At 50.8% G+C, this 11,379-nt stretch overlaps 1 protein-coding gene and 1 long non-coding RNA gene across 2 annotated transcripts in view; one reads left to right on the top strand and one right to left on the bottom strand.

Annotated features, from left to right (window-relative positions):
* Positions 1-2,107: 2,107 nt before the first annotated feature.
* Positions 2,108-5,970, bottom strand: SFRP2 (secreted frizzled related protein 2). Its single transcript, XM_075029502.1, has 3 exons — positions 5,315-5,970; positions 4,593-4,673; positions 2,108-3,175 (listed from the first exon to the last, which is right to left on the bottom strand). The coding sequence occupies exons 1-3, from the start codon at positions 5,805-5,807 to the stop codon at positions 2,871-2,873; spliced, it is 879 nt and encodes a 292-aa protein (XP_074885603.1). The 5' UTR covers positions 5,808-5,970; the 3' UTR covers positions 2,108-2,870.
* Positions 5,971-9,026: 3,056 nt separating this feature from the next.
* Positions 9,027-11,379, top strand: part of LOC142031814 (uncharacterized) — a 68,808-nt gene continuing 66,455 nt past the window's right edge. The window contains exon 1 of the long non-coding RNA XR_012650612.1: positions 9,027-9,129. This is a non-coding gene — a long non-coding RNA (uncharacterized LOC142031814). The remainder of the gene's footprint in view (positions 9,130-11,379) is intronic.

Here is an 11,379-nt window from a genome sequence, read left to right as displayed (position 1 = left end):
GTGACTTTAAAATCCTAATTTTCAGTTGAATAGTTTGCAATGTCTGGCTTATACACCTTTGGAAACAGGCAATGCAGGAAACACTGATACTCCCTCTCCTTAGTGAGGTGAATATGATCCGTCTTTTAATAGGATGCTGTTAGAACAAGGTAATGGAACTAAACTGGGAAAATGTGAGTCCCATTACTCTTCACTTTTGCCTAAATCCTGTTTATCTGAAAGGTAATCCTGCCTTTGCCAATTCACCCTGAGGGTGGATAGTCCCAGTTATTCAGCCCAGGGCCACATGCAGAAGGCTTTAGCAGTAAGGGTATGCTGTATGGAAGGATGCTCTTAATCCAGGACACTGATTATACTAGTAAAATTGAATGTTTGCCAGCCTAGTTTATTCTTCTCCTGAATTTGTCCTGGCAGGAACAGGATTTTGCTGGTATAACGGTGTTTATTTTGTGATGGAGGAAGGGGAATGTTTGGGGATTTCTAAGACAGAGCGATATTGGTCATAGGTAATGTGTCTTCATACATCTAAGTGATTTGGCAAAAATCTGTTATGTAGTCTTGGCCTTAATATGACCCCAGAGTGAGTAACTTGTGACCTGTCTGTCCTCATCAGCATCAGTACTGCTGCCTTCTAGAACAGCCCAATTAAGATAATTTTATGGTTGCTGTAGGAGGACAGTATCTGTAAGGCAGGCTGAGTGGAGCAGTCCTGGCTGTTTGTTTTCCATCCCCAGAGACTGCATTGCAACAACTGCCTCTTCGAAGTGCTTTCCTCTACCAAGCAGCACAAGCCCATTTCTGCAAGCTCATCTTCAGCCAGCTCCTCTGTACCTGTGAGCTCGTTCCCTCTAAAACCAAGGCTGTTCAGGGACAGGTATTACACTACATGCTGAGTGAGATGGGTAGAGCGATGTGACATCTGGATGCTGATGGCTCTATAAGATTATGGACATAGTGCTGGTATTAAAATAATTACACCATAGCACGAAAAGACTCAGATCTCTTTCCCGAGAAGCCAGGTCCATTCAGAAGAAAAACTTCAATGACATTAAAGAGCCAGTTTGGAATGTTTTTTTTGTTTGTTTAGTTGTTTTTTAATTATTATTATTTTGAGGGTATTTGTGAGGACTGATCTTTTTTTGCTTGTTCATAGTCCTACTGTTGTTTGTACCAGGTGTAGCAAGTGCATTAAGACTTTGGAAAAGGGCAAACAATTCTTTTTTTCCTCAGACAAACTTAACATGTCGGATCTTTAGATTTTATCTTTTTATCCTGATGGTGGAAAAAAAGCACACTAAATATGTGACATTAATACAGTTTTTTTACTTAAAAAGAATAGTCTAATGTTGGATTTGCATTCTCTCTGTTAATGGTTAGCATAAAACATTGTCCTTGGGAGTATTGGACCGCTCATCCTCTCAGTGAAGCTAAGAGGAATTTTTTTATGTGTGACAGCACTGCGAAGCAAGACTATTTTTCAGGATAAGTACAATAAAATTCTAGCAGGTAATGCTCTTCATCAGAAAACATTAGTAAGAAAAATGCTGGAAAACATTCCTCTAGTTACACTATTAAGTAGGTTTTATTTTCTTTCTCAGTAAGAATAGTGAGCGTACATACACACAAAACATGCCTTGCTCTACCATTATTCTGAATTGCTAGTTGCAAATGAGATTTTTGTTTACTCTTGCACTCCTTAATATGTCTTTTTCAGGTCTAAGAAACGGATGAATGGATTTGATTTTTAAACAAATGGTCTCATTGCAGTTCCACATCAGCAAAAAGCAGAGTCTTCTGAGAAGATGAGATGAAAATGCAGGCAGTCAAACAAAGGCGCCACAGAAAACTCTTCATCTTGAAGAGCTCAACAGACACATATTAAAATGAGTTGACTGAACCTCAGTCCCATGTCTCGTGGGTTCATCTTTAGGGAAATGATGTCCACTATGTTTTGTCTGACTGTAGCACTGGATGCTTGCTTGTGCTTCTCTACTGGCCACTTGGGATAGAAGGCCAAATTTTGCTTTGCTACGACAAAGTCCAGTTGGACAGCTTTCTCCCAGTTCTCCCAAACCAGATTAAAGTGAATACAGACCAAGACGATGGGTAAACTATGATGTAAAGTTTATATACAAGAATATAACATTTATCTGGAATATTTACAAGGTTAATTAAAGCAATATTTTACAACTCTTTCAGGTTAACCACTAGGTATATTACAGTTAGGCTACAGATGGTTTAATTTGCAAAATAATAAAAAAATCCATTGCATTCGGATCAACCAGCTGCAAAACTTGTTCATTTTTTTTCTGAGAGATAAGGGCTCAGACTTGTGGAAAATAAAATGTGAGAATGGTTAATATACTCTTACTGGTGCCTATGTATCACATGCAAGAGTCGTAACATGACCTTTATAGTGTTAAAATAGATGGCAAGCCATTTCACCTCGGTGAAAGAGTCGTACCCACTGTGACAGGCCAGTCGCACACGTGGCTGTCTTTCTCTGCATCTCCTACTTTTGCACAACAAACATGCATGTATACAGAGAAGCAGCAATATAAATGAACCAGCATTACCAAAAATGAAGAGGGAAAAACCTCAGACCAAAGTCACATTTGCAACCATTAAAAAAAAAAAAAAAAAGCTTTAAGCGAGATACTTTAATACTTCCCAAAAATAGTCATGATTTTTTTTTTATTACATTTTAACCTATGTACAAAAATGGAGGGCTCCCTCCCCTCCCGGAGAGCGGTCACCATGTCTCATGCCCGTGGCATCTCGAGGCTCAGAGGGGCCGAAGCAAGAAGGTGCGGGAGGCCCGGAGAGCTCGGGACAGAGGCGGCTGCTGGAGGCGGCCAGAGCCGAAGCCACTAACACTGCAGTTTGCGGATGCTGCGGGAGAACCGCTTGAAAGCCCGCTGCCCTTTCTGCCACCGCTTCAGCGAGGTGATCACCAGTTCCCCAGCTTGCTTTTGCCCCATCACCAAGTAGGGGACGTTGATGTCGTTCATCTCATCACAGGTACACTGGAGGCCACCTTTGAGCCAGAGCACGATCTTCCTCAGATCCCTTTCCGTCAGCCCATTCAGCTTGTAGATGGTTTTGCTCTTTGTTTCGGGGGTGATCTTGGTATCCCCATTGATGTAGGCAATCTCCTTCACTTTTATCTTCAAGGCTAATAGAGCGAGGGGAGGGGGCAGTGGAGAGAGGGAGAGAGATTGAGAGGTTTTTTCCCATTAGTGCACATAAAGAGGACCTGGGGAGGGAGGTGCTCTATTGCTAATTAAACTGTCAGGGCTGACAGAAGAGGCAGCAGGTGGCTCCATTTCTAAAGCCACAAAGGGCATGCAAGTCATTTCAGTTTGAATTATCCTTAGGGCTGAGCGTTTTTTGGTTTCTTTTTGCCTCTTCCCCCTCCCCCTCTTTTTCCTTCCTTTCTAAATTAATTTTTTTCTCCCACTTTTCTCCTGTTTGCAAACAGAGAGAGGGTGGGTTTGCTACATTAAGCAGAGCCCCGTTTTTTGCTGGGAGAGGACAGTCTTCCTGAAACTAGAGTTTGAAGGGGAGGTGGGGAAGCGAGTACCTAAACCTAACCTGAAACCTGATCTCTGCCACGGCTGAAAACTTCTAAACCTAATTTATTAGGCTGGAGAGGATTTGGGGCAAACCTGTAAGGAAATGATATTTCACATGCATTGTTTTTTTGAAAGAATAGATCCCATGGAGGGCAAACTGGTCCAACAGCTGCATTCGATTTGGTAAAATAACTAGAAGGGGGATACAGGACTCTGTAAGAATCTGTGGGGCATGTTTAGCTTTAGGAGGATTTATCTGAGTGCAATTTGCCAGGCCAAAGCTATCGGTTGTTTTAGCAATTATGTCCCGCAGTCACGGTTTCAGGTTTTGGGTGGTGGGGTTTTTGTTGTTGGTTTTTTTTTTAAAGAAAGACTTTTGAATTGTTGTAGATATTTATACTACAAATCTGTTTCCAGGTATAAACATTGGCCTATTATAAAAGGATTCCCCTCCTTATTCCCTTTTTCTCTTGAAATGCTAATGTGTGGATAATGTGCCGTTCAGTTCTCTGTGTCGAAGGGGCTTTCTTGTCCTCTTCTAACCCCAGATCTTCCCATTAAGTTTATATCCCCAATTGTCTGTGCATTACCTTCTCTGTCAAATGATATATAGAGCTTCATTCTTAATCTGCAGAGAGAGTCTTTCTTACGATATGTGAGATTGGTCATGCGGCTCTCTCATACGTCCAAATGAAGCTTTGCTCTACTTCTCCCCAGGCAATAGACTGGATGAAAGATTATTTTTTTTTTCCATTTTACTTTCTATTTGGCTTGCCAGCAACATCCACATAAAAGAGTGCTACTTCGAAACAGCAAACAGAAAAGGACTATAAAAAGAGCTACTTTTCATTCCCAGGTGGAATTTTGTGTTTTGTGACCCAATGGTCAGACGGGTCCATCTGCAGATAAGACAAAGCCCTGTCTTTATTCAGGCGCATCTCTCACTGACTCCACTGGGAATTTTACCTCACCCTGAACCCTCACGTTTCAGCCAAGGGGGGCTCTGCTTCCACTTACCAAAGTCGTTTTTGCAGAGGTTTTCCACGATGTCATTATCGTCTTCATTTTTGTTTTTGCAGGCATCGCAGACCTTGGGTGCTGGAAATGCAAGGGACAGTCCCCGTCAGGCTCGGGGAGAAAGGAACAGCAGGTGGCGTTGGGAACCCTTCGGAAACCGCCGGTTTTTTCAGCCCTCGAACCCTCCATCCCAGACCCTGCGCCTTCTCCTCCCCCCCAGCCCCGGCGCTGCCCGAGCACTTCGACACGCCTTACCTTGCTGCAGACCCGCTGGAGGGGGGGCACGGTGTGCTTTTAAGGTCACACTTCAGCCAAAAGCGTTTTTGGTTTTGGGTTTTTTTTTTACGGGGGAAAGCATAAAGGGGGGCACACGACACAAACCACCCGAGCCCCGCGCTTCAGCGATGATCTTTGCAGGAGGAGGTTGTCCCCCTGTGAGCCGCACGGCTCGAGTCCGGGGTCCCGGACCTTTTCTTTGGGGACGGAGACCGGCAAAGGCCGGGGGGTGCGGGCCGGTGCCAGCACCGCGCCGGTGCCCTCGGCAAAGCCTCCCTGAGCCTGACCTGCGGCCCGTCCCGTCCCGGAGCACCGGGGGGTGCTGTAACGGGAGGGAGGGGGCTCCGCTGGCCGGCAGAAAGCTGGGGAGGGACCCCGCTGCCGGGGCGGCTCCTCGGGGGGGCAGCTGCCGCCGGCCCGGGGGCTGCCCGGCGGCTCCCTCTTACCTTCCCGGGTGACGGGGAGGATGTGGTCGCTGCTGGCCAGCGGGATGCAGAGGTCGTTGTCCTTGGGGAAGCGGCTGCAGTCCAGCATGTCGGGCCAGGGGAAGCCGAAGGCGGACATCACCGGGGCGCAGCTCTCCTTCACCTCCTCGCAGAGCGAGTGGCAGGGCTGGATGATCTCGTCCAGGTCGTCGATGCAGACGGGGGCAAAGAGGGAGCAGAGGAACTTCCTGGTGTCGGGGTGGCACTGCTTCTGCACCAGCGGGATCCAGGTGGAGGCCTGCTCCAGCACCTCCTGCACCGTCTCATGCCCCAGCAGGTTGGGCAGCCGCATGCTCTGGTACTCGATGCCCCGGCACAGCAGCATCGGGGCGGGGATGGGCTTGCAGTTGGAGCGCTTGTAGGAGAAGTCGGGCTCCCCGAAGGGGAAGAGCCCGGCGGCCGAGCCCATGCACTGGGACGCCAGCAGGAGCAGGGCGCAGAGGCGGCGCTGCATTTTGGGGCGCGGTGGAGGGAGGGGAGAGGGGGGCTGCCGAAAGGCTCGGGGGGCCGCGATGGCGGGGCGCGGAGCGGGCGGCGCGCCGCTGCCCTCAGCCGCAGGCAGCGTCCCCCAGCCCGGGCTCCTGCCTGCCAGACGGGGACGGAGGGTCTGAGCGAGATGCGGGGGCAAACGGGAGTTTTCAGGATTTTTTTGTATGCAAATGGCAGGGGGAGCGGGGGCTGGGAGGAGCCTGGTGACAGCCATCCAGAAAGGATTGGTCACTACTTTCTCGGTCTGCTTTTGCTCAGGGGGATTGTCTTTTGGCAGGAAATCCTTGCAAGGAACGTTAGTTACCGTGCGAGCACGGGCAAGGCAAGGGAAAGGAAGGGAACGGGGGAAAGATCCCCGCGAACAAAGAGCCACCAAAGCCCGAGGAGCTCCTCGGCCGGGCAGGGGCAGAGGGGCCGCTCTCAGGCCGCGGTAGCTGGAGGTGAGCTTTGCCGCTAACACAGCTGCTGCCGAGCGGCGGGACCCCCCTCTCTCCCCGCCCCCGCCCACGTTTGGTGCTTTCGCTGCCAGCGGACGCGTGAGGTGGCCGGGCCGGTTCCCCACGCAGGGGGCCAGGCTGGCTGCTCCCTAGGCCCCCGGGGGGTGTCTGGCACCTCCGCCCCCTCCCCGCGATGCTGGCAGCCGCAGGCAGCGGCTGGGGGCTGCCGGCTTTCCCGGCCCCGGCTCGGCAGCGCCCAGCCGCCGGGGGCTGCCCTGCGGGGTCCTCCTCCTGCCCCCCCGCCCCAGGCCCTGGCTCTCCCCCGCGAGGAGCGGGGGCTGCAGCGGACCCTGGATGGCCTCCGACCGCCGAAGGGGGTTTTCCCCCGGTGGGAGCATCCAAGTGCGTTTGAAACGCTGTCACCTGGCACTTTTTTCCAAGGCTAAAAGCGTAGGCCTGGCTCTGCGCAGCGTAGGCATGTCCCTTTCCCTTCGCTCCTGTCTTCACCTAGGAACTCCCTTAAAGAATTATGTTTGTGTTGATTTACCACAAAGGGGAAGACAACAGGCAAAGCACTGGGATCGCAACGCAGCTTCAGTGCAATTTGGATATTTCTTGGATTTTTAGTAATATGGGATTATTATTGAAAAGAGTAGGCCTGTGTAGTATCATTTTGTGGTAAACCACATTCATTAATCAGCTACTGAATGTATCTCCTTATAGAGATGTTTTATGGGAAGCTAGCTAGCCTTAGCCACGATGACTTCTGTAAATTGCAGGATCCCTATATGTCTAGTTTCCAGACTGAGCTTCCTGGAGGTCTGACTTGCTGCTTGTGGTGTAGGAAAGAGATGGGACCTGCAGCGTTCCCACGGGGAAGGCATGGGGCTGCCATGCTGGAGTGGTCGCAGTGCTGCCCCAGGCGGGCCATTGTCACGCGCTGAGGCCAGCGCCAGCTCCTTCACAGGAGCTTTCAAGGTCCTTTCCAGTGGGCCACGCTGATGGATGTAATCTCCCTGTAGGCCAGCTTCTCTCTTACTTAAATTTGTTTCATACCTGGAAAATAAATGTCCTGAATGTCTAATACCACTTGTGGAAGGGCTTAAAAGTAGTCTATTTCTTACAGCTTCACATATTCTTGCCATTTATTATCTGTGTTCATCTCATTCCTTTAAACAATAAATCTGTAAGCTCTTGGCCTCAGTCGCCTTCCATGGCACTGAGCCCCACTGATGACTTATGGTCCCCATTTCAAGCCCGTTTTGCCAAGTCCTGAGGATTGCCAGAGGCTGTAGCTGTTGCCACTTGCAGGAGATGTCCTTTCCAGCTGCCAATGCTGGTCCCACTGGCCTCTGTCCCCAGCCTCTTCTTCAGTGGAAGGGGACCTACCAGCACGTTTGCTCTTACCCTGAATGGCCAGGCTATTCACCAGGTCTTTGTAAAATGGACAAGTTTGTGGTTTGTATTTTTCTCTCTCCTTTTTTCACTGCTTCTCATTATTTTGGAGTCATTGACATCCCTTCAGGTTGATCTCAGCAAGATCAGAAGACAATTTGCCTGCTCTGTAAATTCCTGGTAGCCACGTACACCTCTTTCCGCAGATCCAGCCAGCTGGGCTGCGTGGAAGCAAGGACCCAAATCTGAACAGACTCTGTTTAGACTAAAGATAATAACCATTTTCTGTGGCGGAGGATGAGACATTTCCGACAGAAGTTTGCTCTTTTTTTTCACCAGAACTGTTTGCTTGTTTGTTTCCAGCCCACAGGAAATCAGGAGGAAAACCATACTTTTTTCCTGAATTAAGCTTTGATTTGAAACGAGGCTTTATGAGACCTTATTATTTCCATTTTTAATCACCCTTGGCGAACTCACTTACTATAAATTTGAAACGATCTGAGATCGCGTAAACAAAACCAGCCCAAGCTTGCAGACCCGAGCAATCAGTACTGCCCTCGCTCTGATCCCTTGCAAGGGAAAGCACCGGACTGCCATTGGTGCTCCTCGTTGCAAACGGGTACGGCATTCCCAGCCTGCGGAACCCAATGTTGTTTGCAGTCGCTGTGGTTTAGCAGGGCCCGCACGCCATCGCAGGCCGGGTGCGAGCTGTGGGGACTGGGTGCTGTGGCCAGAAAACCTGCAGCATTCCCAGGGCCCGGGTGATTTTTGTGCTAAATGCTTGAAGTCAAGCAAAGCCTAAGCAGGAAGAGCAGCTTTGGGCGTCCGTGCAAGTGTGCTCAAAGGGTGGTGGGGGCGTGGGAGGAGGCACCTGTGGGGCTGTCTCCACGGGGGGTGTCGGGGGTCCCTGGGCTATGGGGTGGCTGCTGAGGGCAGGGAGACCTCGCAGCCTTGCCTTCCGGGGCCGGCCCCCACTTCGCTCGCCTTCCCTTTTGGGAGGGATGGGGCTGGCTCTGAACGGCGGGTCTGGGCAGCCCTTGGGGAGCCGGGCTGTGTTTCGGGCCGCCCCGGGTGCCGTTGCCCTCCCCGGCTGTCGGGGCACACGTCGGGGCCGGGGGAGCATCCCCGGGGGTGGGGGTCCCGCTGCACGCGCTCAGGCCAATAAACAGCCACTGTTTCACGCTTAATTGGGAATGAAACTAATGAGCTCCGAACGGCCCTTGGCTGGTGCCGTCCCTCCGCACCCCGGAGAGGTTTAACCCTCCCCCGGACCCCCGCCCCGGCGGGCAGCCCCCGGCCCGGCCCGGCCCAGCCCGGCCCGGCCCTTTAAGCGTAGGCGGGGCTGCCCGGGCCGGGCCGGCGCTCCGGCCTAAAGCCGCCCGGGCAGGCAGGGCCGGGGCCCGGGACGGCGCCTGCGGGGGAGGGCCCGCTCTCCCCGGAGCTTTCTGCCGCCAGGTAAGGGCGCTAACACTCCCCCCCTTCCCCGCATAGTAATAGGCGGGGGCTGGAGCGCTCGGGCACCCTCCCGGAGAAAGCCCTGGGCGACCTGGTCTGACCTGGGGGGAGCCAAGCAGGACGGCACTCTTAGAATACAATGGTACGTTTTTATTGTTTTAAAGGGAGCGTAGGCTTTTGAGCTCCCGTAAATTCATCAAGTGGCGTGGACAGTTAAGCCGCTTTAAACCCCTGAAAGTAGCATAAGCGTTTAAGCCACCTTAGATGCTTAAAGCAATATAAGCTCTTAAAATGCCTTTAATCCTTAAGTGCTTAAATCACCTTCGATCTTGGGAGTTAGGTGAGAGAATGAGCTGCCTGGAAAAAAAGACCCCAACTCCAGTCCTCCAGTACTCCCCCCATCCCTCAGTAAAAGTTACCTGATGGATGGTGGTGAAAATAAATGAACCGTGGGGAAAATGACTCGAGTCCTTGGTGCTTGCAGGGAGTTAAGTGCACCATTGTGTTCCAAAGAGCGTGCCTAGTCTGTGCTATCTACGTTTAAAACCATGGTGCTGCTTCCTCTTGCTCTCAAGCCTTGGTGTGAACTTGGATCTTCTGTGCCTTTTCCTGGCCAGTCCTCGTAGCTGAGAAGTGGAAAAGGGAAAATATATTGACACTTGCCTGTCTGCTAAAGAGTGGGAAAGACTTGCTTCAACATAGGCAGTGAAAAATACTATCAATTTGTTAATCTGTCTGTTGCATGTTTTTCCAAACCCGCTGCCTTGAGATCCCTTAGTCCCTTACCTGGCTATGTACTGTATGTGGGGGACTCTTTGCACCCACCCACTCCCAGTCCCCCAAGAACCTCTGACCCATTGAGGTGCTTTGCTGATGTGATGAGCTTGAGGTGAAAGCTGCCATCACTGATGGCTTCCCCAGCCTGAGCCCCATATTCCTTTGTCACTGACCTGCAGGCGGCATCGCCCCTTTTTGTTGCAGAATCATGGGATAACTGTGGCTGGAGGGGACCTCAGAAGACCATCGAGTCCAACCCATGCTCCAAGTTCAGCATTTAGCTAGGTGGCTTGCAGCCTTACCCAGCTGAGCCCTCACTGGGGTGCCTGCATGCTTACCTGGGACCTGAGAGGCTCAATTCAAGGCTGTGTTGCAACCTCCCTCCCCTGCTTGGAGAAAACTCCGAGCTTTCAGATCCTGGGCAGCCTGCAGGTTGGTTTCCCACTGTGGAAGATGGGAAGAACAGGATGGGTTATCGGCCACACTGAGAGCAGCGATTTGCAGAGGGAGGCACGCACCCGTGCAGGGCAGCCAAGCCTTACCCAGCACGAAGCACCCACCTTTCCCAAGCAGCTAGGTGCTGCTTGCACCCCTGAAGAGGGTCCAGCCCCACTGGTCACTCACTGGTGGGAGTAGCCAGGCTGAGCAGGTTAGGGAGATACTGACCTCAGGGGCTCTAAGCATAAACTTGGGGCCTGAGGATTTACCCTTTGGTTAGTAACATGGTAGAGGAGTGAAAAAGCTGGGGCTTGTTAGCTCATTCTCTTCAGCCCATAAAATGGCAGTGGTGAGGACAAAACTGGCTTTCTCCCCATGGTGAAAAAATCTGATTAAAGTGTCTGCTTACCTTTAAAAATAGGCTCCAGCATCACACTACCAAAACATTGTTACTATTTGAATCTTGCAATTGCATTTGGTAGGAAAAAAATAGGATTGCACAGGTTTTGACGGGAGGCAGCTCAGCAACAGATCCCTCCTGACTCTGTTTTGGTGGCTGATAAGGTGGATTTTAACATTTTCCAGATCCAGGACTGGGCAGCGGTCTTGTTTTCTGTTACCACAACATTTAAAAGCTCCGTTGTCAAAAACAGCATGTGCTGCAGATATATCATTCCCCCCCTGCCCCGTTCTGAAAGGAACCCTAAAAAAAATCATTTATCCTTTTTTTTTTTTTTTTTTCCCCCTTCTGTTTGCAGTGCTGACTGAAAATGCAACAGTAAATGCCTGGTGCAAGTGAGTGGCTCACGCTCGAAGGGCGCTGAGCGTGTACCCGAGTGGCACAGGGTGCTGCTCAGGAGGAAAAATCATTAAAAATCATTTTTGGGCTATGGAAGAACCACCTCTTGGTGGCGCTTGTGCACATCATGTCGGGTTTTTTTCTTTCCACAGTGACACTGAGTATTGATCTTCCAACACGCTGTATTTCTGCTTGCTGCCGTTCTTTTCTCCAGAAATGCTGTGTTCAGGGACTGA

Source organism: Buteo buteo, chromosome 1 (assembly GCF_964188355.1).
Source record: "Buteo buteo chromosome 1, bButBut1.hap1.1, whole genome shotgun sequence".
NCBI lineage: Eukaryota > Metazoa > Chordata > Aves > Accipitriformes > Accipitridae > Buteo > Buteo buteo.
This window is presented reverse-complemented; position numbering and strand designations above follow the sequence as displayed.